Here is a 27,173-nt window from a genome sequence, read left to right as displayed (position 1 = left end):
AAATGTGAGGTTCAAGAGGTTTGGGCATTTTTTTTAGAGCAAAAAGCATTGCCCAGCTTTTCCAGCACAGGTTTCCCAGCGGAGATTAGCAGGCTGCGTTTGTACATCTCAGACCTGCCCAGGGCTGTCTGCTGGGCCAGGTACCCAGAATCAGAAACCCATTTAAAATAATTCTTTGGTTTATAATTGTCTTTTATCACAACGAGCCCTGTGCATGTCAGGTCAGCCCCATTAGTTTAATGGGCACTGAGGAATTTTTAGGATGACTTACTGACCGTGGAAAAATGAGTGTAGTGGACGGTATCAGCATCACATCAAAAAGCAAAACAACGCAAAGCCTTTGGAAACAAAAACAGCTGATGGGCTTGGAGCAAAGGGACTGGCGAAGCAGCGCTGTCTGAGCAAAACCAAGGGAGGGAGGGAGGCATTCTGTGTGTCTGCCAGCTGGGAGAAAACTCGCAGTCAGATTTGCCTGCATTTCTATTTCCGAGAGGGGTCCTGGGGCTGTTTTAGCCTGTGTGCCTCAGCTGTGCCGCGCTGGGGTTCATGGGGCTGTACCCCGTGGCTCAGGCATCGGGGCGGGATGCAGATCTGCAGGCAATGCCCAACACGTAGGCGCCGGGCTGGGAAACATGATGGACATAGGACCCCAAAACCTGTGTGTGAGCAAGTTGGAGGACAAGGGCGAAAATCACAGTGACCATTGTGGCAGATCATTTCAAGCTGTTTTTCACAGCATGAATGGTTTTTTTCCCTCCCAAGCCACCATATTTCCCCTTTTCTTTCTTCCATATATTTCACATTGTTCCCTCTAAACCTTTGATAGGGGCCATGGTTTATACACCCCGAGTGCTGCTTTGCAAAACCTGATAAAAGCCAGGACAGATTTAGACTGTCATTTTGCACACCCCAATGCCTGTTTGTGTAATGGTTTGTATTGGTTTGTATTTCCAATTAAAACGCAGCCTGAGTAAAGGGAAAGCTTTCTAAAGCCTTTAAAGCCTCTGAGTGAAGGCGCACAGAGCAGGAAGGAGCCGTGAAGCTGTTGATTGCTGTGAACTTTCCATGACACCACTCAGGGTTTGTTTCCAGTCTGATTTTTATTTATGAATGCAGTAGCATTTATTACTGATTTTATCTGTAAAGATAACACTTCTTCCCTAGATGGTTTCTACGCTTCAGTTATAATTACTGCCTGCTTCTCAAACATACTTCTGCATTATTTAGTGTGGTACAGTGTCAGAGCTGTAATGCCAGCGATTTATTACTTGCACTGTGGGGTTACACCTGATCCAGGGATGCCCCATGTGTGCCCTGGCCGCATCCTGGTTCCCTCCAGGAAGGCTGACAACATCTCTGAGGGTCCTTCATGGTGCAGGCACAGCCGAGAAACCAGTCTTCTGGCTATGCTAGGTGCTGCACAAGCTGAGCACAGAGGCAGCCTCTGCTCGAAGGGATCCATCGTTGAGGCACAGCATAAACATGTTGATGCACCTTTTCTTCTACCTGTAGCCATCTGCTGCCAGAGGCGGCTTGGTGATGGCACCTGTTCCCTCAAAGCTGGGAATGGTCTTAAAAAGGACACTTGGCCACAACTTGCAAAACTTGAAAAATGAGACTGTTCAGGAAAATGAGATGTCATTTATCTTTCCTGTTCCCCCATTGCTCCCAGTCTGCTGCTTCTCTCTCTGGGAGTCAGACCTAGGAGGGGGCTACAGTTTCCACCAAGCATCCAAGGAGCAGCTTAATTTTGGTCCATGCTTACGATCACTTTAAGCCACAGAGAATGAAGCAAATACTTTCAGTTAAGCCTGAAAACAAACAAACAAACACCCCAGCCCAAGACAACTTGAGTCTTCATCCTTGGAGATACTCAAAACCCAACTGGACATAGTCCCGAGCTGCTGTAGTTGCCCCTAGTTGGAGCAGGCAGTTGGACTAGACCATCTCCAGAGATCCTTTCTATCCAAATATTCTGTGATTTTTGTGAACTTACGCTGCAGGGATATACCAGACTTCAGAGTGCGGTGAGGAGCTGAGATACCTCAGCAATCCCAGCAGGTAAAACTGGAGTTGTTCCCTGTTGGCATGACCAGGAAGGTGGGAGTGCAGAGGATGTGTTGAGATATTGCCTTGTCTGAGTCCATATCACAACACATTGTGTGATACCCCTTGGCTCTGGGTACGTACAGCCTCATCTTTTCTTACCCTTTTTGCTCTGTGTGATGTCCCTCATAGTCCTCCAGCTGTTCCACAGCAGGTGGTGAAGCTGTGGCACGTCTCAGCCCTTACCAGGGATTCAGTTTCCTTTCATACTTACTGGGTCGTTGTCACATGCTGAGGAATGTGTCTGACTCGTTTGCACCTTGGATTGACTACCACCCTTTATATCTATTTATTAGGATGGAAAATAACATTTCACCTCAAAAATTCCATCATGTGTTCTTTCAGCGCCACATGACCAAATCCCATCCTGGCCAACACAGCTGCTCCTTGCCAATTTTTGGTATGACTGCCTTCCATCATTTTCCTGCCAAATACATAAACTGCCCCTGTTCTTGTATGCTGTTGCTTTTGAAAGTAAGCTGGAGTTGAGTGACTCATTGCATTTGGGTGTTGGGTTTTTTTTGTATTTTTGTTTTTGTTGGGTTTTTTTTGTAACTGACAACAAATCTTTTTGAAATGTTGGGCAGGCATCCGGGCACTGGGGCATTTCTGAATACTTCATCACATGTAAAAGCGTGGTGCATGGCTATTGCACCACCTGTGCTCCATCCTCACCTCTGTCTCACAGCAGATCACCTGCCTTGCCAAGCACCACCTTGTCTGACATTGCTATCTGTGTAAACCATTCCCTCGAGCCTGCATATACTTTGCACGGGCTCAACCTTGATGTAAAGCCTTTATGATGGTAATTATTTTTGCTGGGTTGCCATAACGGTTCACATTGCTCTCAAATGAGTCATGATGAAGTCTTTCAAATACCCACTTGAAATCCATGAATTTCATGATGAGTCTTTTTGCTAGTTGGCGGTTGCTTTGATGATTAGTGTTAGGGTCAAAACCCGGTCAACAGATGATCTTCCAGGTGAACATGCTGCCTTCTGCTCTTGAGATTTGTCTGGAAAAAAATTCTGATAGACAAGACTTGGTCTTTCCTGGAGAGCACTGTGGTGTCTCTTCAGTCTTTACATTTTTATTTTTTTTAAGTATCTCAATCTCAATTTCTTGACACCTGTAGCTTTTCTTCATCCCCAAACTCATTCTGCGAGTCTAAGAACAGGGATGGATTTGTGATGTTCACTTGAAGCTCTTCCATGCTTTTACATGTTTATTACAGATTTTAAATACCATTGTATCTGTTCTTTGGCATCAACGTAACTTCTTCTGAGAGTCTGAGATCCTGCTGGCTTTTCTGTGATGCTCCAGAAACTCACTTCCACCGTTTCTGCTACCTTTAAGAAGAACTCAGAGTATGGTCTTACAAATGCTCTCAATTTCTTTGGCACATTGCTGGAAGGACCGCCCTGTCCTCTGCCTGCCGCTAATATTTTTATGCAGAAAAGTCCACGATGCCCTAGCTCTGGACAAACAGTGCTTCTTGCAGTAAAAAAATCCACCAACTTATCTCGGTCATGAGAAGACACACTGCTGTCTGGTGTCTCCTGGTGCAGTTTGCAGGGAAGCCCAGCCCTGTGTTCACAGACCTGTATGACACAGAGTGGTTTGTTTTACAGATAAAGTGGCTTAAAGAATTAATACTGCCATGAGTGCAAGAATGCCCTCAGTTGTATTAGATAAGTTAAAATAGTTGCTTTAATAAGGTTTATGAATGGTGGAGTGAGGCACAAATCAGTTTTCCCTGCAGGTGTGTTGTTGCATGAGTGATCCCTGTGAAGTTCTCAGCTGTCTCTGAGGTATTTGGAGATGGAAAGCTGGAGCAGGGTGGTCCGGTCTGGTAATTTCTGTGTTCCTGTGGTCGTAGCCAAAATCCATTATATCATGGTTTATTCCTCCCAGCATCTGCTGAGAGAAGTGGACCCCATGCACTGCATATCTGTCATCAAACCACTTTTCATCCCCTGGGTGAAGGACTCAGTGATGAGAGGGGCACCAGGTACTGGATCTCATCCAAATCCATTTCAACAGCCAAATACACCAAGTTTGAACATGGGTCATCAAGGTAATTAGAAAAAAAATTATATATTGCATTCCTGTGAGGAAGGAAGAGTTCTCAGCAGCTGCACATATGGAATCCGAGCAAGCCGGTGCTGGGGGAACTGCCTTTGCAGCCAGTAGAGCGGGTGATGAGCCCATCACAAACACCACTTCAGAGTTGGTAAAAATTCAGCGTGTTCAGTTTTCTGTCACTGGAATTCATTTTCATCTGCTTTCAGCATCGATTTTGATTCACACCTTTTCATTCTGAATTTAAATGAATTTCAGAAAAAAATCGAGAGTTCCGCTCAGAATTGCACTTTCACATCTAAAAAGCACATGATAATGATGATCTTTGGCTAAAGAAGGGCGGTCCACCCCCAAAAATCAATCCACTCTGATAATTAATAGAAACACCTTGACCTTCTCCCCTTTTATTTAAAATTCACTTTTATCTTCTAAACATTTCTTGTAATTTCTGGCTGCAAGCGATCCCTTGACAAGCTCCTGTTTTGATTAAATGGCTTTTTCCAGCTGGAGGATGTCAGAACATTTTCAGCTGGCCCTAAGCCAAGCATGAAGCATGGGTGATGCACTGGGCAAGAACTGATGCAGATTTTGGTCTGGGTGCTGGTACCATCTGTGTCGTGTGCAAGGATGGGTGCAGCCGCAAGGGTGAGAATGTAATCTGGTTCTGGGTTTTAAGGATGGGCTCGCCGCACTTTGTGAGCCACCTTTGAGCAAGGAAGAGGAGGGTGAGGAGATGCTGAATAAGCCCATGGGATGGTTCCCAACCCATGAGAGAGCATCAGGGCAGAGAAGGTTTGCTTCAGTCTTCAGATGCCAAAGGATGTTTTGTTCCTGAGTCAGGGGATGAGGAATGCCGAAATCCAAAAATATTACCCTCAAGGAGATTGTGATAAATGTGCCTTGCCTGAGTCTCCTGAGGACCAAGCTCTACATTACGCTCCATTGCCCCACTAAACCCAGCTCTGCTGCTGCTGTGCATTAAAAATAACCACAAAACCAGCCCATGTTTTAGCGCACAAGGTTCAAACAGCAACATCCACGCTGGGAGCCTGCCCCGCTGCTCAGTGCAGAAATATCCAGCAGGGAGAGATTTGCTTGTCCGTGACTAGACATGACAGGGAGATGGAGGGTGTCCAGGTGGAAACAGTCATGCACAGAAATAAGAAATGCAAGAGCATAATGTGGAGCTGAACTGATGGTGACCAAAGTCCAGAGGGATGTTAAACCCAGCAGGATTCCAGACTCCAGCCAACCCGGCATCTCCTTTAACCACTTCCAGCTCTTCCTTGGGATGGTCCCGGAGGGGTACGACCCATGGTGGGTGGGGGACACGGGGACAGGGCTGGGGCTGATCCTAACCCAAAGGCGCTGGTGGGGGAGGCTGCCAGCTCCATGTTTCTAAGCACGAATACCACACTAACGTATTGCTGCGCTGTTTCAGCCCACGCCACTTCTTGCCTTTGGCACAAGCCGTGCTCCCCAGTCCCTGCCAAACCAGTACAGATGTTTTAACACCCACCAGAGCCCAGATAATTATAAACAGAGCTGAGAGACTGGTCGGGGCTGTTTTCTTTTCATTGCCTGAACTCTCAGCCGCTCTCAAGCAAAACGCCTCCCACTTTCTGACATTGCTTTCAAAGACATTTTTGAGAGCTGCATTGCTAATACAAGTTTTATTAGGGGAGCACCGAGAAACCCCAACCTGGATGAGGATCACACCGTGCCCGCTGACATAACGGTGACCACTGAGTGAAGCAAGTGCAGGGAAGATGATTGGAGCAGCTGGGAAAATATTTTCGTGGGAAATCAGAGCTGGTTTCTAACCCATAGCTTTCCAGACGTGGCATTGCAAAGCTCAGCTCATTTTCAAATGGGTTTGGGGAGTGTTTTCACTGGGTGAAAATCTGGCCAGTGATCAGCTGGTGGGCACTGGCCAGAGGATGCTGCAGGTTCTTCCCATCCTAGATCCTCATGGGAGACAGTGCCCATCATGGTGAGCGTGTGAGCAGAGCAGGCGAGATGAAGGAGGGAGCAGTATCTCCTGCTTTAACGAAGGAAAGCCAGAAGCAATCACCCTTTTCCTGGTCTGTGCTTGTACAACCCCAGGATGCAGGAGCCTGGCCCACGGTCAGGAGCTGCGTTCCCTCAGGCCATTTGCAAACAGCCAGGTTTGAGTTTAACAGATGAGAACAGATTTAGCATGAACAAAACCAGTTGTCAGATGCAACTCCCCAGGGGCCACTTAGAAAGTATCTGGAGGACCAAGAAGACCTCCTCAGGCTTCACATCTACATGAACCTCATATCTCCTCACCCTTTTTCCATCAGGGTGCTTTGGGGTCCTCCTGGATCTGCAGGTTCATTTCGTCCTTGCATTCATTGTCACAGTTGATAACCGGTTGGGTGGAAGATGGCTGGCACAAGTCCATCGACCCTGGTGGGCTCAAGCTGTCTTCATAGCACTCCCCTCAATCCCTGCCATGAACTTCCTCGTTCACCATCCCAGCCACGAAGATTTTCATCTGACATTATTCCAGTTCGTTTCCGGTTGCTGTGGAGACCAATTTAAATGAAACTCTACTATTTTGAAAGAGAATATGATTCTAAGTAATTTGCGATGCAAGGTCCCATGCTAATAGCATTAGCATATTATTTGATTATGGCGATGTGTAGGGAATAAATTCCAAGTCCTTTTGCCATCATTGCATCTTAAAAGAAGGGGAAGAGAAAATCCTCCAGGTTTTAGCTGATACTGAAGACCTTTACTGCGCGTGAACTCATGATTTCTGAATGCATAAAGCTTGTGGGGGTCACAGGCATTTTTAACCTCATGGCAATGAGAATAGCTCCCTGGAAAGGACCTTTTCTTTCTCTGTTTCCATTGAGCACTGTTAATACACTGCCTAATGGGCAGGTTTTTAATGATCAGTAAGAGATCCAGGATGGATTTTTGAACTGTTTGCATTTTTGCTGGAGTGCTGGTGCGGCAGAGCCCAGCTAGAGATCAGCTGTGCAAGGTGCAGTCCTCCCGTCGCTTGCGGAGATTTTTCTTTCTGCGTTTTGTGCTCAACATCTTAGGAATTATTTTGCCTTCAGGACTTCTTTAGACGATTCTGGTATGTGGACAGAGTATGCCCATACCCCTATATGAAAAAAAAATAATTGCATGGAAAACCTTTGCAGAGAGGCTTGTTTTGAGAGTAAAGGTTGCAGAGATGGAAAAGGGAGAGCTGAACTTCCAGCAAGAAAAAAAAAACCAAGCCAAACTTTTTTTTTTTTTTTTTTTTTTTTTTGAGTCTCTATCCCTAAGGGCATGTTTTCTTCTAGGGCTGAAATGACCCTTGCTCGAAGTGACCCCTGGGCTGCTTTACTCACCGGTTCAGGGACTTGGTATTGCAGCCATGAGGGTTAATGACTTTTTTTGCCTCCTTTTTCAGCTTTTGCAGCTGATGTTACCCCATCTGAGCATGCCGGGCTGACCTGAAGCTGTATGGGAAATTCAGGGCTCTACCACAACCCCCATCTCCATCTTCCCCCCTACCCCGTGCCCAGCACCCACCCCCCTTTCCTTTTAACCCTTTGCCTAGAATGCTACCTGAGGAGCAAAAAGTAACATTAATCCCAGTTAGAGGAGGGAAAAACGGGGCCAAATGCCCGCTGTTTGGTCCCATGCATGGGTGCAAATGCAGCTGCAAAGAAGGGGGCTCTGAGAGGGGAAATCTGGGGATCCTCCTTCACTCCCCATCACTGCCCTGCTGAGCGATGGTGAAGCAGACCCTGAACAGTGCTACTGTTTTATTGACTCCCCTGCAAACTGGGAGTTATAATGTTTCTCCCCCAAGGTAAGGAGGATCGAAATAAATTACTTCTGTAAAGAGCTGGGAATGGCAGTTCTTCTATAATACGAAGTGCAAATATTTGGGCCTCTTGCATGCTCCCTTGAATAGAAATGGTACTAAATCATGCATAAGTAAAACGGGTTCACATTTTCTCCTAGTGAAAGTTTTCCTCTGCTCTCCTGGAGCATTAAAGACCTACGCTCCCGTCACCATAAAAAGGGCTATAAAATTTAAAGCAAGCCGTTAAGAAGCCCTGGCTGGGATTAGGTTGGGATTCATCCTTTCTCCTTCTCCATCCCTGCTAAGTGAGGCGTGCACACGTGTTTGCTCAAGCAAGGAAAGACACCCGCATACTGCTTGCAGTGAACAATAAGGGGGAGAAGAAGGAATTTGTTCAGGACCTAAAACCAGGTTGTATTCCTGGCCTAGGGGATGCAAAGTTAATGTTGCACCAGCTTCTGGGCTTTCACCCTGCTCGCTGGTGGCATGTTGGACCGCAGCACTGGGTGAGACTGCGTTGGCATGATGTCCAAGGGAAAGCCCGGTGAGGAAATACCAGAATTGCTAATCATCGTCATCTTCATAAATAATAATAACCAATTATAATAACCAGTAATAATAACCGATGTGATCCTCCAAAACAGGATGCGGGAGCTTCATTTCACAGGGTGAGAAAGCTGGTTTGATGCTGGTTCATTGTGAGGCTGTGTCTGATGGGGGGGCGAAAAACCTTTCTCATATAAGTGTGTCATCTCTTTCGCTAGCTCTTAGCTTTCAACAGCTTCAGCCCTGTCCTGCAGCACTGGGCTCCACAGACTGCTCGTACCTCCAGCCAGATTTGCTAAGGATGCCCCTGGCATCTGCAGGAATCACATATGCCACCCACAGACAGAAAGCAGATAACTCTGCCCATCCCCATTGCCTTGCTTTTGCCACCTTAACCCTACCCTGAAAAAGGCAAAAATACTCTGCCTTGAGACCACTTTGTGTTTTATGCAGTTACAGCCCACCATCTTTTACCTTTCCCTCCGTTCCAGCCTTCCCCCCCCCCCCCCCCCCCATTTGATCCCTCATCAGATTGGTTTTGCAGTGTCAGAGATGATGATTCATGAAGCAGAGGGTCGGAGATGAGGTTGGTTCTGTGGAGCAAATTAAGCCTGTCCCAGCCCACACTGCAGCCCTGCACTTGTCCTTCATCCCCAGCTGTAGGTCGTTGTCCCACTCCAGGGCTCTCAGATAAGCATGTCCCCGGTGGGATGCTCAAGGTCGCACGTAAGCCAGACCTGTGAGAATCCATGATCATCTGCTTTTATCTCAGCACTGAAGCCCTTATAAGAAAAATAAATAGGTGCACACCAGGCATCCCTGTCTGGCCAAATGTTAGACCTCCAAATATTGACACAAAAGGTTGAGCTCCACAATCAGGCAGCAGATTTGCTCTTTAAAGGGTAGCCACCATGTGCGGGGTGTGCTGATATGATGCAGAGCTGGGTCACTGCCATCAAGGGATGTTTCCCAGAGCAGAGATGGGATTCTGGGCACAGCCTCATCTCACAGAAGCGAACCTGTGTTCTCCAGGGAGAAGCGTCGTATCGTTTCTATTGCAGTCTCTCTCCTTTCTGCCTCTTTGTCCTTCAAAGAATTGATTGCTGTTAAAATAACTGGGATATATAATGCTTTGAGGTCAGGATGATCTGACTTGGCTCCTTTCCCTCTTTTCTCACTCAGTCGTTCTCCAGAGCTGTGATATTTTTCTCCTGGTTCCCATGCTTCTCCAAGGCAAATGCTCTTACATTACCACTGTTTTCCCGTTGTTTCATACAGATGCAAGCAAAGCGCTGACACTAATGGGCAGAGACGATGCTATTTATTACGACTCATCTTTGTCTCCCTCTTTCTCGGGTAGTTCTCCCTCTCCCGTGTTGGGGGATTTCACTGTTGTCAGTGGAGGAAACCTGAGGGGACCAGATTAGGCTAAGTGTTATTTAGATGGCTGAAACTGTGTAAGAGAAACCATGCCCTTAGCCCTCTGCTGCAGATCCCTGTCCGTAAAGCGATGATGCTCCTCCTTTCCCTTGGCCAGGCTGTCCTGACCAGTTTCTCAAAGCAAATGGAAATAAGCAGAAAAACTGGAAAGGAAAAGCTCAAAAGCCCGATGTCACTTCTGTCCTTACCCTTCAGCTCCTCTGCAGTGGAGGACGGAACTGTGCCCCTTCCTTGCTTTTGATGAGATCCACTCCCCCAGCTTGGCACCCAAAATGTGGGCAGTGCTGGATGTCAGGGTACCTGTGTCCTTGTACACAGCTCGCCACTCTGATGGAAATTGGCGAGGAGAAATTATCCAAATCAGACACCTTTTCCCACTAACCTGCCAGAGGAAACCTTTAGCGGCAGCCTGCCAAGGTGTCCTCAGACTGACAACAGCTTTTCCAAATGCCATCCAACTCGGAGGCCACAGGGAAAGCTCGGTAAACAAACTGTCCTCAGGTACCATGCTCATCCTCATAGCATCCCAGGGCTTCCTGGCAGCATGGTGGCACGGTGACTTATCCATCAGACATGTTGTTTGTTCTCTCCCTGCCAGGAGAAGCATGCAGAGGGCTTGTAGAGGGCTTGTTTTGGTAGGGTTGTTTGCCTTTTTCTTTATTTATTTATTTATTATTATTATTATTTTTTATTTGTGCTCCAGAAGTGAGTTGGTTCCTCCTTTTTTTACCAATAAATGATGAAGCTACTCCAAAGAGTGGGGGAAACAATGGCAAATGGGCACACTCTGCCCCGTGCTCCTCTATGGATTATTTCTAACAGATCTCTACTAATCCCTCCTGACAAAATCTCATCAGCCGTAAGTTTTAACTGGCACAAAGTCAGTAGTGTGATCTGAGGTGTTTTGTGGGTTTATCTGCCAGGGAAAATCAGAGGAGCCCTTTATCTGTGGGGCCCCTTGGACCAGCTCACCCTTGCCAGCACAGTGTGGGCATCACAGGGAATTTCATGCTGCGCAGGGATGCCGAGCAAACCTGGCACTTTTGTTGCAAACACCGATGGGAGCGCAGGAATTGAGCATCGCCCAAACATCATCGCCTTCCCAGGAGCATCATTTGAAGTCCATGGGATACAGGGAGTTGTAGCCCCAGCCTCTGCCTTCTGAAGCTGACATCGCAGCTCTGGTGAAAAAGACCATTCTCAGTGACAGTTTCCGAAAGAGGCTGAGTAATCTGAGTAATTATTTCACCCGGATAAGCCCGGGAACATTGTGTGAAGCTACGCTCACACAGCAATAGTCAAGCGCTCTGAGCAAGGGAATTCAGAGCTGTCAGCAAGGAGGGAAATACCACGTTAGGGGATTGAAAACATTCATAAAAAATTCCTGGCTCCCAGCCTAGTCCATCCCATTGCTGGCCGTGCTCGAAGTTGTGTATTTTTGCTTTGGGGATGGAGTCGCAAGGAGGGTATTTTTTCCCCTTTGCTGCAACACATGGCCAAAAAGGAACATCTTAACCTGGACTAGTGAGTGCCGAGCCTTCAGCTGCCCACAGCCCACCTGGCACGTTGGGGTTTTGCAGGGCTGTGCTGGCTTGTCCCTGCTGAGCCTCTGGCTCACTTTCTTGCAGGGACTAGCGTAACAGCTGTAGCACAAGCCCAGTGAGACATATGCATGCAAGTCGTGTTGCTGACATAAAGTTTTAAGTTGTGGGTGTCCAACACTGCTTTTTCCAGACCGTGAGAGTCTAATTCCCTGAACTCGGAGGAGAAGCAGCCAGGAAACGTGGGGTTAAGATGACACTTCCCACATGGCCGCGCTACATAACCTTAACTCTGCCCCCCTGGGAATGGCAATAGGAACTGGAACAGGGTCTTATCCCTCCTTGGCTGTATTTGATACATTCCCTCAATGTAAAGATCTCAGCATAAAGCCAAGGGATTTGAAGGCTATGACTACGCTGTTAAATAAAGGAGGGCCACGGGTTTATCCCTGGCCCCGATGCAGATGGCCATGAGGGATGGAGAAGCATCATTCTTTTGGGCTTGTGGTTGGATTCAGTTGAGCAGCTTTGGTCATGATGTGGGTGTGATCGATGCCTGAAGGCATCCCGATGGGACCCGCTGGAGGTTATTCTCATAAGTGCCCCACATGGACATGGGGAAGGAGCGCTGGTCCTCACAGCCTGCGAGCTGGGCACTGCAGCATGGCAAGTTGAAATGGCTTTGGGACCTCTGGCTCAGAATTCACCCTGTGCATCTTATCCTCATGAGGACCTCTCTCCATTTCAGGCCAACATGAGAGCACAAATATGTTGACTTTTCCTTTTAGCTTGTGCTAGTCATTAAATACTATTTTTCTGGTTCAGTTTCCTTTCTTGCCTCCTTTTCTAGCTGTCAGCAGGACCCATCATCAGCATGTGACCTGGGCACATGAGCTGTCTCTTTTTCTCGTGCAAAAAAAACCCCACAACATAAAAAATACAGACCAAAATGCAGTCTCCTTCTGCAACCACAGGATTGCTCTTCCCAGCCCTTGCAATACCCTCCCAGCCCCGTGAACCAATCCGTCTCTCACCTCCTATTACAGAGTTCATCTCACAGACCTAATGGAGTACGTGAGTCCTGAATCGGCTCCTGTTAATGCTCTCAGTGGCCAGGTCGCTGCGGGAAGTGAGCTGGGAATTCATTTTGAAAATCAATGTGGACGCCAATAGAGCGGCTTCCCCTGGGGATGCGACATGCTTTTACCAGGCATTGCTGCCTGCTCCCGTTCATCCCCCGTTTTCTTTTATGTGGCCAGAGTAACCATGGAGTAATTCATCCTGCTTTCAGTGAGCCCATCTATTGTGCTGTGCTCTCCAGTTTCCCCAAATCAGTCTGACATTTGGGAAAAGATTTGGGTCTTCTGGCAGTGCGGGATTCACTGGGTTCCTCAGAGTGTTGTGATCTGAGTTTGCTGTGCCCTGGGGTGATGCTGGGGACCGTCTCCTCTGTGCAGCCCCATCTCTCCCCTTGGGCTGTGTTGGTACAAATAAATCGATGCCATTTCTAACACCCGGGTGTATTTTGGCCTGCCATGGCTTTTCCATGCAATGGCAAGTGCGGAGTCTGCAGGGATAGTGCTGGAGGATTGCTCAGGACAGAGGGACCCCATCCTGGTGCAGTTCAGAGTTGTCCCCAGGGGCAACCTTCGTGCTGGGGTGGGGACACAACACTAACCTGCCATCCTCGCACCACCCTTGGAAGAGTCTTGGCCAAAGTCATGGGCAGTTCCTGGCTGTGATTCGGGAGGTAGCAAGGGTGGGTGTGTGTGTGTGTGTGTGTGTGTGTGTGTGTGTGTGTGTGTGCGCTATTCCTGAGAGGCACTTCGGGTGCAGCCCCCCTGTTTTTGATAGCAAAGTGGGTATGGGCTCTACCATGCTGGTTGACTTCAGAGCACTTGATTTGGGGCTAAGGTTTGGGACTCACAGAGCTCTCAAGACTCCTTTTCCAATGGGGATCAGTCTGCACTGCTACGGGATAAATATTTAATAAGAATGAGGGTCAAGACACCGTTTTGTCCAAGGACAGTGAGACCGCCATTTACTCCCATGAAAAGCACTGAGGGATCTTTAATGCCCGTGCAAAGAAGACAGGACTCAGAGTTTAAAGCTCTCGTCCCCCACCATTAATGTCAATGTTAAATATTGATCTTTTCTGTGTTTAGCACAAACCAAACAGCAGAGTCGAGACACGCTCTTTGGCTTTTATTAATGTACTTTTTCTGCGTCAGGTGAAGTTTGCAGTAACGCCGGGAGAAAAAATGTAGCACTGGTGAATGAGCGGCAGAGGGATTGATTTTGTATCTTGATATGATTCAGAAGTCAGTGAAAAATCACCCTGTGTGGAACATCTCCTTGTCCAAGCCAGAGAATGGGTGGATTTACCCAGGGAAAGATGACCTTTTCATTAGGATTTGGGTTTTTTCCTACATTTTGCATCAGCACCAAATAAATGTAAATCACAGCTGTTATAAAGGGTGACTTCAGTGAACCACGATGAGTCATTTTCACATGCCAGGAGTGCATGCATGGCAGGGACACCATGCATGGGCTGCTGCATGGGCTTCTGCAGCCAGAGACGGATCAGCTTTCCCAAAATATTCTGCAGCTTGTGATTTTTCTGGGATTCAGGTTTTTTTGGTTGTTTTTGGTTGTTTTTTTTTAATAAGAGTTTACAGCTTGGCTGTAAAAACTCATCTCTGGTTCAGATTCTTGGAACATCCTCTGGGATGTTCTCTGCTGAAATGAATTTAATATATTAAAGTGCATTTCTCCTTCAGCAAGAGGACCAGGCACTAGAGTCATGCCTTGGGTCTGCATCCTGTTTTACTAGCAGAAACCAGCAGGAGCCCTTTCGAGGTCACAAAATTAATAGAGAATTGGGGAACATGGGAATATTTTTCATCTCTGCTGTCATTATGTCCATCCACATTCCCACCCTGTGCCTCAGTTTACCGAACTGTAATAGGATAGCGGTGATGTCCTTACACAGAGGGGTGGGGATGACTTAAATCACATGTCTAAAGCCACCTACAGAAAGTCTCTAAGAAAAGGCAGAAGTGGAAGTGGTGGTGTGAGAGCTCTTCTCTTCCTTTTCCTTTTTAAACAGGTTTTACCAACCCACGGAGCTCGCTGTGAATTGGGCTGACATCCCCCAGACATCCCCACAAGCCGATAAGCATGTGATAAAATATGATAAAATATGATAAAGTATCTGTTTCTTCACATGATACCTATAGTTATATGTGCTCCAAGTGGAGGAGCCTGCTGCTGAGTGCATCACTCAGAGCCATAAGTAAACCACACCAACCTCCATAAATGCTGGAGCATTTAAGGAAGGAAAATCCCAGGAACACAGGATATGGTGTCACCGCATCTGGCCGCTCACAGGTGTGTTTTTTTCCTGCACAGACACCCTGAGGAGCATTGCCTCCATGAACCATGCACCGCGGTCCTCCCCAGCAGAGCTCAGCAGTGCCAGCCACCACCTGCTGCGAGAGCGCAAGTCCTCAGCACCGTCCCACTCCAGCCAGCCCACCCTGTTCACCTTTGACTCACCTGCTGGCCACCTCCAGAGCACCCTGTCCGCCAGTGCCCCCCAGGACTACCTTTTCCTCCACCAGTGTATGAGCAGAAAGTCAGAAAATGCAAGGTATTGTAGCCCACCTGGGAGAAAACCTTGGGGACAGCTGAGGGAGGGCTGGGGGTGAGTGGCTCAACCCAACTCCATCCTTGGAGGTCTGAAAAACCCAGCTGGAGAAAACCCTGAGCAATGGTCTCATCTCATCGTGGTTGGGAGGAGGTCAGACCGGCGACGTCCCGAGCCCCTAGCTTTCCTGGCTTTCTGGGTTGTATTAAAAACTGGCTGAAGTGCTGGACTCAGAGGGTGGTGATCAGTGGCACAAAGTCTAGTGGGAGGCCAGTCACTAGCAGTGTATCCCAGGGGTCAGTACTGGGTCCAGGCCTGTTTAACATCTTCATTAATGATCTGGATGGTGGGGCAGAGTGTACCCTCAGCCAGTTTGCTGGTGGCACCAAGCTGGGAGGAGTGGCTGGTACACCAGTGGGTCATGCTGATATACCAGAGGGTCCTCAACAGGCTAGAGAAATGGGCCAGCAGGAACCTCATAAAGTTCAAGAAGAAGTGTAGTCCTGCACCTTGGGAGGAACAACCCCAAGTGCCAGTATATACTGGTGGCCACCCAGCTGGAAAGCATCTTGGCAGAAAAGGACCTGGGGGTTCTGGTGGGCACTAAGTTGAACATGAGTCAGCAATGGGGCCCTTGCAGCCATGAAAGCAAATGCTCTCCTGGGCTGCGTTAGGCCAAGTACTGCCAGCAGGCCAAGGCAGACGATCCTTCCCCTCTACTCAGCACTGGTGAGGCCACATCTGGGGTGCTGTGTCCAGTTCTGGGCTCCCTTGTATGAGAGACAGGGACAAACTGGAGAGAGTCCAGCAAAGGGCCATGAAGATGCTGAAGGGACTGGAGCATATCTCCTAAGAGGAAAGGCTGAGAGAGATGGAACTATTCAGCCTAGAGAAGAGAAGACTCCAGAGGATCTCATCACTGAATATGAATGCCTGCAGGGAGGATGCCAAAAGGATGGAGCCAGGCTCTTGACAGTGGTGCCCAGTGCCAGGACCAGAAGCAGTGGACACAAAATGAAACACAGGGAGGTCCCTCTGAACACCAAGATTCAGCTTTTCACTGTGAGAGTGACCAAACACCACTGCAGGTTGCCCAGAGAGGCTGTGGAGTCTCCATCCTTGTTTGGACGGAGTCCTGGGCAACCCGCTGTAGGTGGCCCTGCTTAAGCAGGGGGGTTAGACCAGATGACTTCTAGAAGTCCCTTCCAACCTCAACCACTTTGTGATCCCACAGACAGGGCCCTAATTCCTGCCTTTAACCAGCAAAACTACAACCAGTGGGACGGGCAGGGTTTGCTCCGTTCATCCCTCCCAGAGCTCACTGGGCTTCGCGGCAGCCCGTGGTGCACAGTGTGGTGTTCCTGAGCAAGCGACGGCTCTCCGCCTCCAGTCTCAGCCGGTTGCCTTAAATAGTGAGGAGGTTTTTTGACGTGAAGAGTTTTGGCTCGCAGGAGCGGTGAGGAGGGAGGGAGGCAGCAGCGGTCAGAGCCCAGCTGGCGTGGGGTGAGAGCAGAGCCCAGGCTGCAGCCTCCGCCGGGCTTTCCTGCTGCAGCTGCCTTTCCCTACTCGGAAAACAACAACGGACAAAGGCTCAGAAAAATTAACTTCAGATGGAGTTAATGGAACAGTGTTTAAAATACGGCTCTCTGACACTCCAGCTGTGAGGATACCTAAAAGCCACCCTCCGAGAGCCTACGCATGGCTGAGACCCAGAGGAGGACGGAGCCAGCACCAGTGCCTTGGTGGGCAGAAACAAACTGGCCAGTGGCAGCTTCTGCAACTGGGCCAGAAATAATCTCCCCGATCAATGCCCCAGTGCACAGGACCAGGCTGCAGGACTGCTGGGAATTCCTCCCCTTTCAGTTCTGGAGCTCTTACTTTACTCATCCATAAAATGAGGGTAATAGTAGCTAATTGGCGGGCAATGCTGAATAATTAACCCGTGAGATGTTTCAAGTCCTCAAGCCGAAATGACCCTGCCAGAGCCCAGATGTCTCCCGGGAGGACTGAGCTCCAGCGGCAGCAGGGATTTGTCATATCGCAGCATCCCTTGTTTTTCCCCCCAGATAAGCCCTATTTCTGAGCGCCATCTCGTGCTGGCTCCATGAAACAGAGCCCCTCTTGTCCCTGCAGAGCATCAGCCCTGCCAGAGCAGTGAAAACCATCATCTCCTCGCTTTTCCCAGAGGGCTGGCACTTCCCCAGTCATTTGCCACAACTGGAAATTCCCCCCAGCCGTTTCACTTTTTCCCAGCTCGGTGACTGATACAGGGCAGGAATTCCTTTCACAGGGAGGTGTTGAAATGGGGACAGCTGAGCCCTTTCTGGCTTTGAGTCTGTGGTCCCCAAAAGTCTGACCCATGCATGGTTATACCTCTGTGGGCAAAAAGACCCAGCCCGACGCTCCCGCTCACCCTCTCCTGGTGCGCATGCACTAACTCCTCATGGCAGGGTAACCCTTCTTCGGAGCTTTGCCGTATTTTCTTCTTCCACGCTGCTTCAGCCAGCTCAGGAAAAGGTATCATTATCACCAGTGCTCATATCTGCTGCATCTTGCCCTCATATCCCAGCACTTCCACAGTGATGCTCGTGTTTCCCTAAGCCTTGTGGGATGTGGAGGTGCTTCACAGCGGCAGGGGTTGAAGATGGGGGGGGGGAGAAAAATCCCAAGTGGCCAATTGAAGTATCCCCTGACTCAAGAAAATGTCATTTGCTGGGGTTAGGGGTGCAGAAGGCAAACCCATGGGGCTCATCATCTTCTGCAGCACTGGGGCATTGAAAGAGGAAGCAGTAGGAGGGATAAAACAGGAGGTGAAACACCTTGGAGGGGAGCGGTGGAGGAGCGGTGGCTAGCAAGCAGTCATTAGAGGACCAAAGTCTCCCCAGTGCTCACCCTCCGTCTTGGCTAGCATCCCCAGGCATGACTGCAATACAAATTGAGGAATCATTAGCAAGGCAAGGACCTAGTGACCACGCTTCCCTGCTCACCCTGGGGGACTCGAGGGCTTTTGTACCTCTGAATTCAGCCCTGAGGTTCATTCCTCCTCCCCTGCAGATTAGGGCTACGGACCCCAGATCCCAGCTGGTCACTGCTGCCATCTCCCCAGGGCTTGCCCTGCAAGAGGGCAGAGTGGTGGCATGGTTGGAGGCTTTGAAATAATCCCCGTCAGGAATTTTTCCAGTCCCTCTCAAAGCACATTTGCAAGGCAGAGGTGAGAGTAAGCCTTCCTCCTGCGCTGTGGACGGGTGGCTGACACGTCACAGCGATGCTAATGGGGTGGCTCTGTGCAGATGTGTCTTGGGTTGCTGTCAGATGGTACAAAAATTGCCCTTTTGGATCAATTTATGTCTGGATAAACAGCTCTTCCTGCCTGTAGACAGAGGCATTTTGAAGGTGTTTTGGGATAAAACATGTTGTGGGCATGTTTGAAGGGGTCTGAGGTGTTCCCCATGGCCTGGGGTTGGCCAGTGCAGGTTGGGAAGGTGATAAATGCGGGAGGCAGAGCTCGGTGCACCCCAGGTCTGGCTCTCCCCCCATCTCAGCCCCTTTTTCCCCTTCTTCTACAGGAGTGCCAGCTTCTCCCAAGCCACAAGATCCGCCTTCTTCATGCGGAGTGACACGGCGGTCCAGAAGCTCTCACAGGGCAATGGGCACTGCATGAACGGGGTTGGAGGGCAGCTGCATGGCTTTTACAGCCTGCCAAAACCCAGCCGGCACAACTCAGAGTTCAGGGACAGTGCGTACGACCTCCCACGCGCCTTCGGTTCCTACACCCACCCCAAGTCGAGCCTCACCAGCTCCGAAACTGATAATGAGGAGGTTTACGTCTACAAGACCCCCAACAACACCCTATGCAAGGAGTTTGGGGAGCTCTCCACGGACTCCTACGACATCCCCGCCACCCCGCTCTCTGTCTATCAGATCCCCAGGACATTTACGCTGGACAAGAACCACAACACTCTGGCCGTGGCTGCCAGCGACTCGCCTGCTGCACCACCTCCGCGGCCCCCGAAACCCGGGCAGATGGAGCCACGGTGGGGCAGCCCACCCCAGCGGCCCCAGCCCAGCGAAAGCTTAGGGCTGGCCCCGATGGCAGCCACCATTCCCCGGAGAAATACGCTGCCAGCAGTGGAAAACAGCAGGCTACACCGAGGTGAATTTGGGGGTGGGGAGCTGGGGGTGGCTTTGTCCTATCTAGCAGACTTGGACAGGTCGGTCCCACTGATTTGTGGTAGGGCTGGGGTGACTGTTGGCGTCAGTCAGGGTGTCGAGCACAAAGCAGCTCTCCCCAGTCAGAATTTGGGTTTTGCATGCAGCAGGCTTGGAGAGGTATTCCCAGAGCTCTGCCTACCAGAGCTGCTCAGCTGGGTCTTGACGGCGTTGTACCTTGAACCAAAATCCCAAATCTGCTTGCCCATGCAGCCCTTCACCAGTGCTTTCGGCCATTTTCAGCTTACTTCATAACAAGGTTTGTCAGAACATACTTCAGCCTGGAGCTGCCTTGGTTTTCCTCACCAAACAGGGATGTAATTTTGCACATCTCCCAGACCCAGCATCCCCAGTATGGCAGAGCTGCCCTTCCCATAGGCCATGGATGGACCGTGCATGAATGTGCCCTTTCCAAACCTTGTGCCTAGGATGAGATAGTCACAAAGTAACTTAGAAGAGGTGGTTGGAGAGGGAACATACTGCAAATGATACGCACGGCTCCCTGAAATGCGTCTTCCATCCCCTCCTACCTAAATACCAACATTTGGGCTGAGATCAGACCCATGCTCAGCAGTACACAGACCAGTCTGAGAGCTTAATACCCCATTCTCACCCCACCATCCCCTTACCAGAAGCTGCCAGCCCTTACACCTGCTGAGTGAGCTGTAGTGGAGCTCTCCCTTAACCCTGTTTTGTCACCATGATCTGCCTTATCTGATGTCTTTACCCCTGGGATTTTGCAGCACTTTGGCAGAACCAGGTTAGGTCCCCGTGGCACGTGCGTTGTGTTGATGCATCAGAGACATGCTAATTGGGAGGGACCACAGCGAGGAGCCTGCGACAGGCTAAAAACCATATCCCACCAAAGTCCACCAGTGTCTCAGCCGTCAAGAATAGATACTGCCCTCCCAGCGCCTGGATTTTGTTTGCAGGGGACCCTTTTATTAGCAGTTATGAATTTGTGGTTGTGTTGCAGCTTCTTCTTGTGAGACGTACGAATACCCCCAGCACGGGGGTGGCAGCACTGTGCAGTCAGTCGAGTCGATGAACGATGGGTACAACTCCTACCTGGTGAGTTGGCCTTGGTGTCGGCCACCACGCTATAGGCACCGTTTGCACCTTACAGATTCAGAGACAAGTTAGTTCAAGGGTTGGACCTCACAGCCTAGACCTGCAGAGCTAAGAAGGGTTTTTTTACCAATTTCAGTTAAAACCATGGTGGCCTGCAGGGCAGAGATGGAGGGACAGCCCCCTAACCCAGCGCCGCATGCAGAGCTTTGCTTTGGGTACCTCCACAGAGCCTATCTGCCTGGAGCTTTGACCCAAAAAAAGCACCCAGGAGTTTGGCTTCTTCTTGAAAGCCTGGGATGCTGCTGAGCTGAATTTTGACATGTTGCCAGAACAGCCTCTTTTGTGCACTTTCTAAGACTTCCTGAGCTGGAAATGACATTAAAGCAGCCTTTCGTATTGCATTTTAGTCATGGCCAGAGCCCAGGGAAAAATTGCTTTCCGGGTTAAGCATGCTTCTGCAGCTCACTCTGATCATGAGAAGAGGCTCAAACTGGGCGATTCAGACCCTTCCCTGAACTCATGATGTTACAATGTCTTGGAAATAGTGGAGGTAGACTCTCTTAGTGCAAACTGATGGCCAAGGAGGGGACAGACCATCCCTTCCTTCTGTGCTGAGATTTTAAAGCTGGTCCCACCTCAGGTGTGTGTGATGCTGACAGCACACCCTTCTGCTTGCCCCCCAGCAAGCCAAGACAGCAGTGGCCCGCTCCCACAGCACCGACTCCGAGGACAACTATGTCCCCATGAACCCCGGTTCCTCGCCCCTGATCCATGCCGAGAAAGCCAATGACAATGGCCAAAATCTCTACATCCCCATGAGTCCTGGGCCGCATCACTTTGACCTGGTGGCGTTGTCCTCAGCCACCCTCCCCGTACATAAAGGAGGAGCCATGGCACAGTGCCACAGACGTTTGAGTGAAATCCAGCCCCCACCAGTCAACCGCAACCTCAAACCTGACCGGAAAGGTAAGAACGTTTGTTTGTGGGCAAATCTTTCCAGGAACCTTTCTATTCTTGTAATACTTCAGACTACATCTGTTGTCTTGTGCACACTCAGTAGAGTCCTATGGGGGGTGTGCTTTGCTACCGCCAGCACAGTCAGACCTTCAGATCTTCCCCATCCCCTTCCTCTTTTAGGAGGATTATGGTGCAAATGCAGCTTTTGTGGTGCTTGAACAGCCTTTCTCAAACCCTTCCTGGCCTTGAGAGGAGATGCACGTCACAGGCAGGATCTCACCCCCTTTGCCTGCACCCCTTACCACGCTCCACCCCAACATCTCTGTGTCATATTCAGATGACCCCGCTGTTTCCTACTGGCTAGTTCTAGGCAGTTCTTCACTCGGGGCTCTGCCTACATCCTCCAGATCCCTCCCCAAACCATTGTCTGACAGGTTGCCAAGGAGGTGCTGGGAAGGAGGGCTCCCATCATTAGGGTGTCAACACCTAACCTCATCCATGCTAGGCGAAGGATGGGGCTGGAGCACAGCGTTCTTCTCTTCCACCTAATGAGAAGACATTGCATGTTACCCTAGTCCATTCCTGTCCCCTGTGGAGAAACGCTCTGGCTGGAGGCAGCTCAGGGCTGGCAGAACCTGGTCTTGTCCCCATCTAACAGGTCATCACAGCTCCCTAATGAATAGGTTTGTTATACTCTGGGGTTTGGGTGTTTTTAGCAGATCTCCATTCCCCGGGAGGCACATTCCCCTTTTGGGGCCACCCATCCACTTTGTGACTCTGGGTCAGAGGGGGAAATTCACTATTTTCCCCCAGCCCTGGTGTAAATGAGTGCAGGGATTTCGGCTGGAGGTATTTGTCATCAGCAAGGAAGGCTTGGGGGGGGCTGATCAGCAGAATGCAAAGCAACCAACAGTTTGTTGGGGACCCTCTCGTGCCAGTCATGGATGCCGAGTTGTAGGAACGTGCTGCCTCTGAATAAAGGCTTTTCCCCTCCCCAGCAAAGCCATCACCACTGGACCTGAGGAACAACACAGTCATCGATGAGCTTCCCTTCAAATCGCCAGTCACAAAATCTTGGTCCAGGCCAAGGTGAGTAATGGTTGTGGTATGGATTCTTGCTGTGCTCTGACAGCAGATCTCTGGTCTCACTGTCGCCAGTGCCCACATGCAGCCACACTGTCGCCTCTGCCGTGGGTTAAACATCTCTGGCTGAGTGTTGGCTGCTCTTGTGCTTCTGCTTGCTGCAGAGGTTTCTTCTGGCCCAACATCTCTCTTTGTTGCAGGAGCACATTTCTCATGGGCTATTTTGAATCAAGCTAGAAGTGAGCCCTTCCTTCGGATGCAGACCTGAATTCTCCCAATTCAAAAATCCCCCAAAATGATCCCTTTAGCCCTCATGTTCTTTGTCAATTTTAGAAGCAGGAGCCACAAAGCTGTGTCATGCCATGCAAACATCTGCACTGGGATGAAAGTCCACCTTGTCCAACACCCTACCCCCATCAGGGACCAGCAGGAGCTATCTGGGAAGAGGGGCATTTATGGAGTAATTCTTTCCTAAAATATTCTGCCACACCATGGGGATTTGGAGCTCAGGGGTTTCCTTGGTCACATCATGGCTAGAATGAGGACCTGGGTCACATGCTGTTGAAGCAGAGGGTCTCCTCCCTTGGATCCCTCATGAGCTTAATCAAGTGTTGTAAGAGGCAGAGTCGTATTTGCCAGATCACAGCTGGTGGCAGGAAGATAAATTTGTTTAGGTCGGGCTTTCACGTGAAATCCCAGCATGTGGCCAAGCAGCTAATTAAGATCCCTTGAAGACGTTTCCTATTTCTGCGTTCTGACAACTCCTAGAGGGCTGTGGCTCTGACACAGGACCTGTGGTCCACCGTGACTCGTGACGCAGCTTAACTACCCCAACTCATCCACACCAGGGGCATGGGGCACGATTTCACATCCAGCTCTCCCCCCAAACCCCCCCGCCATAGTTTCAAAACACAGGGTGACACTCACAGGTCTGGCTGAGCTGTGTTTTGATTGCCTTGAAAGCAAAGCTTAGCCTGAAGGAAGTCTGCGAAATGAAACCAGAGCACTTCAGAGCAAAGTCTGCCAGCCAAAAATAACAGGATTCGCATGATTCCAGTTCTGCTGCTAATTCGTGATCTGATGTTGTCCAGCGAAAGGCAGAAGCAAAGCTTGGCTGCTGTGACTCCTCAAATAAATTGGATTGTGTGGAGCCTGACTGCAGGGCATGAGCGCTGTGTGCTGAAATCACTGCACTGGGAAACAGCGAGCGGGGTTTGATTGACAAGACGTCCGACCCTCGAGAAACTAATGGATTTTTCCCTTATCAGCTAATCATATGACCCTGCCTTTACTGCAAGGCAACAAACAGCTTTTTAAGATGTGAGTTTTAATGCCAGATGCTGATTGCATTATGTTATTCGGTATAATTAGATTTGGTCAATTGAAAGCAGGGAGATGCCTTGGAGGTTTTGTTTTCCAGCAAAAAATTTGGGTAGGGCCATGCACAGTAAACAAACGCTGGAGATGTGGTGGGGCTGGAGGTGAGGAGCTTCACCAAGCCTGGCCCTGCATCCTCCAAAATTAAATATTTCCTGTGAGATAAAAGAGTTCATGGAGCCTGATTTATGTAGCTGATAGCAGGAGAGTTACAGGTACATAGCAAGCAAGTTGTTATTAAAAAGTCCTAGCAAGAAAAAAATGAGAAGACTAAACCTGGTGATTGCTGACCCATGGGAAGGTCAGGTTGGAGAACCTCAGTGCCGCCAGCTCTTCTTCATGCCCTGTCCCCAGCTCCAAGCCTGGTGATGTTTGGAGGTCGACTCCCATCCCTCCTTGGCAATGGACCAGCAGCACCTGCCACCATCATTAACACATTGATCCTTGTCCTTACAGCCAGACCTTCAACGCCGGCTCTTTGCAATACTGTCGCCCTGTCTCCTCCCAGAGCATCACCAGCACTGACTCGGGAGACAGTGAGGAGAACTACGTGGCGATGGTAAGGGCCCCACAGCTAAGATACATAGTTCTGGCAGGAGATATACGTTCTCCAGCTCTGCAAACACATTCCTAGCTCATGAAGTGCTCAGATAGCACTGTGTGGTGTACATCTTTACATACATCCCTACATGCATGGAAGAGTGGCTTTCATTCCTAAAATGACATGTCCCGTTGGGGTATTAACTGTATATGAGAGCAAGGACATATATCACGTACTTTGCCAGGAATTTAGAGGGGATAAAAACATCTAGGGACTGTCAGGGGGTATTTTCCTAATTTAAATTGATGTTTTTCAGAGGGTTTTTTTCCCCTAACAGCTGCTGACCTCATGTTTATGTGGAGGGCAGGGGCTATCGGAGCAGCAGCAGGGAGCGGCACTGCTTACAGGGAGGAGATTTTGTCTGCCTTCACAAAGCTGCTGAGTTGAAGCATATTTTCGAGGCTGTGTAACTAAGGGGGTAGAGGAAATCTGTGCTCTGTGTAGCATGGTTGTGATTAGCAAAGATCCCAGAGCTGGTCTGGCCTCGATGAGGTGTGGTTCCTGCGAAACGCTGAAGCCTATGTCTGATGTCAGGCATGCGAATAAAATTAGGACAAAGGCTGCTTCGATAGATAAAATCAAGAGCATGAGCTTGGAATATTTGTTAGCACAACATGCAATAGGTACAGTGCCCCAGCGCTTCTGCACGCCCTGGTCCCAGGGGCAGGTGAGCAGATATCCAGGCTGGCACTTTTAAAAGTGCCACCAAGGCATTTTGTTGCCAGATTTGTGATAATTCCTTTTTTATTTCCTTTCTTCCCATTTTAATCCTCATTATCTCTCCTGTCTCTTCCCTGCATTAGCAAAACCCCATTTCTGCTTCTCCTGTTCCTAGTGGTACCAACAGCCCAGCGCCTAAAAAGAGTTCGGGGAGTGTGGATTATCTGGCCCTGGACTTCCAGCCAAGCTCGCCAGGGCCACACAGAAAGGTATGGGGTGGGGGGAGGGGTGGGGGGTGGGTTTTATAAACTTCTGGTTAAAAGTGATATATTTTTTTAAGGGTTTTTATGCACATTGGCAACAGCATGGCACAAAGCCCTGAGCAGATCAGCTCCAGAGCAGACACATTCCGCAGTGGAGCCAGGGAGTGTGGCATGGGGGGGGGGGGGGGGGGGGGGGGCGGTGTCCTGAGCTGGGGAGACCTCAGGGGAACACCATGACCTGACAGGAGGAGCCAGCAGCTTGCAGGAGGGCAGCTGACAAGGCATGGACAGGGCTGGGGGTAACAGTGGCCGCCCCTGCCCCGTTCCCACACAGGGCATCCCTGGAGAGCGTGGCGAGCAGGACAGGCAGCCAGGATCTGTGGGAGCAGTGTGGGCAGGAGGGTACGCGAGGAGCACGCTGCCTTAAAGGAGGGACGTTCCACTGGTGGAGTGGAGACACCTGAAGTCCACATAACCCAGCAACAGGGCACCATGCTGCGACCATCTGCATGGGTCAAGGGCACTCATCCTACCTGACCCTCAGCGGCAGAACGGTGGACATGTGTCTGAGAGCTAAGGTTGGGGGCTCTGCACCGTCTACCCCGGCGGTGGCTGATGCCCCCACCCAGACAGAGCTGCTGAAGAGCAAGGCTGCAGTGCAGACCTCCAGCTGCAGGACGTGTCCAGACCTTTCTCCTGGGGCAAGGGCAGGTAGGAGACCTGCCTGCAAAAGATGTGCCCGGGTGGAGGACCTCCTGCAGCAGGTGACTGAGCTGCAGGAGGTGGTGAAAGGGCTCCGTAACGTCAGGGAGGCTGAGGAGGAGTTAGATAGCTGGCTCCAGGTGGTCTGTGGTGGATCCACAACCCATGGCCAAACAGCCAGAAACTCCCCCACCGACACACAGAAGGGAGGGGGGCCTATAATGCAGAACGGTGGAAGTTTGCAGTGACAAGGACCTGCAGGAGGAAAAAACTTCCCCCAAAGCCTGAGGTGCCTTGCAGAACCGCTTCGCCACTTTGTAGACTGAGGAGGAAGGACCCACCACCCTAGGAGGGATGCTGGAGCCAAGGAGGACAGCCTGATCTGCTCCCTGTAAAACAACCAATGCAGCTAAGAAAAGGTGATGGGTGAGAGCAGTAGCAACTCTTCGGAGAGGCGCCCGTTTGCTGACCTGCTGCGCTCTCCAGAGGTGTGATCCTTACCCGGGCTCGTATCGGGGATGTCACCGGGAGACTACCAAGCCCCGTCCAGTCCCACTGACTCTTATCCGCTGATGTTGTTCCACGTGGGCACCAGCAACACAGCCAGGACCAGTCGGGGGCATCAAGAAGGGTTACAGAGCCCTGGGAGAGGCGGCCAGGGACTCTGGAGCGCAGGTAGTTTTTTCATCAGGGAAGGGGTTTGAAGGGGCCAGCTGGATCTGGCGAATCAGCAGATGGTCACAGGGCTGGTACCGCAGCCAGGGCTTCGGCTGCTTAGACCATGGGACTGGCTTTGAGGAACCTGGTCTGCTGGGGGCTGATGGGGTCCATCTGTCAGAGAAGGGGAAGAGCATCTTCGGTCATAGGCTTGCCAAGCTGGAGAAGAGGGCTTTAAACTAAAGTTGCTGGGGGAGGGGAACCTCAATCCATCCCACTCCTACCAGTTTGATGCCAGTGCCAGCAAGAGATGCCCAGGGCCTGGAGATGTATCACGGGTCAGCAGGAGAGCACCTGAAGAGCAGCGCAAAGGAATTCCAGCCACTCCAGC

At 50.1% G+C, this 27,173-nt stretch overlaps 1 protein-coding gene across 2 annotated transcripts in view; it reads left to right on the top strand.

The window, feature by feature from the left end:
- Window positions 1-27,173, top strand: part of GAB2 (GRB2 associated binding protein 2) — a 101,683-nt gene that overhangs the window by 62,892 nt on the left and 11,618 nt on the right. The window contains exons 3-9 of one of the 2 annotated variants that reach the window (XR_005102399.1): window positions 14,965-15,205; window positions 18,769-19,355; window positions 20,388-20,482; window positions 21,166-21,448; window positions 22,438-22,528; window positions 24,356-24,458; window positions 25,336-25,429. Coding sequence is in view for 1 of the 2 variants with exons in the window: in XM_037375999.1 (XP_037231896.1) it covers window positions 14,965-15,205; window positions 18,769-19,355; window positions 20,388-20,482; window positions 21,166-21,448; window positions 22,438-22,528; window positions 24,356-24,458; window positions 25,304-25,429 (1,526 nt within the window). In the remaining variant the exon portion in view is untranslated. Of the gene's footprint in view, window positions 1-14,964; window positions 15,206-18,768; window positions 19,356-20,387; window positions 20,483-21,165; window positions 21,449-22,437; window positions 22,529-24,355; window positions 24,459-25,303; window positions 25,430-27,173 lie in introns of both variants that reach the window. The other variant, XM_037375999.1, reaches the window with a different exon arrangement.

This window comes from Falco rusticolus, chromosome 2 (assembly GCF_015220075.1).
Source record: "Falco rusticolus isolate bFalRus1 chromosome 2, bFalRus1.pri, whole genome shotgun sequence".
NCBI classification, from domain to species: Eukaryota; Metazoa; Chordata; class Aves; order Falconiformes; family Falconidae; genus Falco; species Falco rusticolus.
Note: the sequence above shows the minus strand (reverse complement) of the source record. Positions and strands in the feature narration are given on the sequence as shown.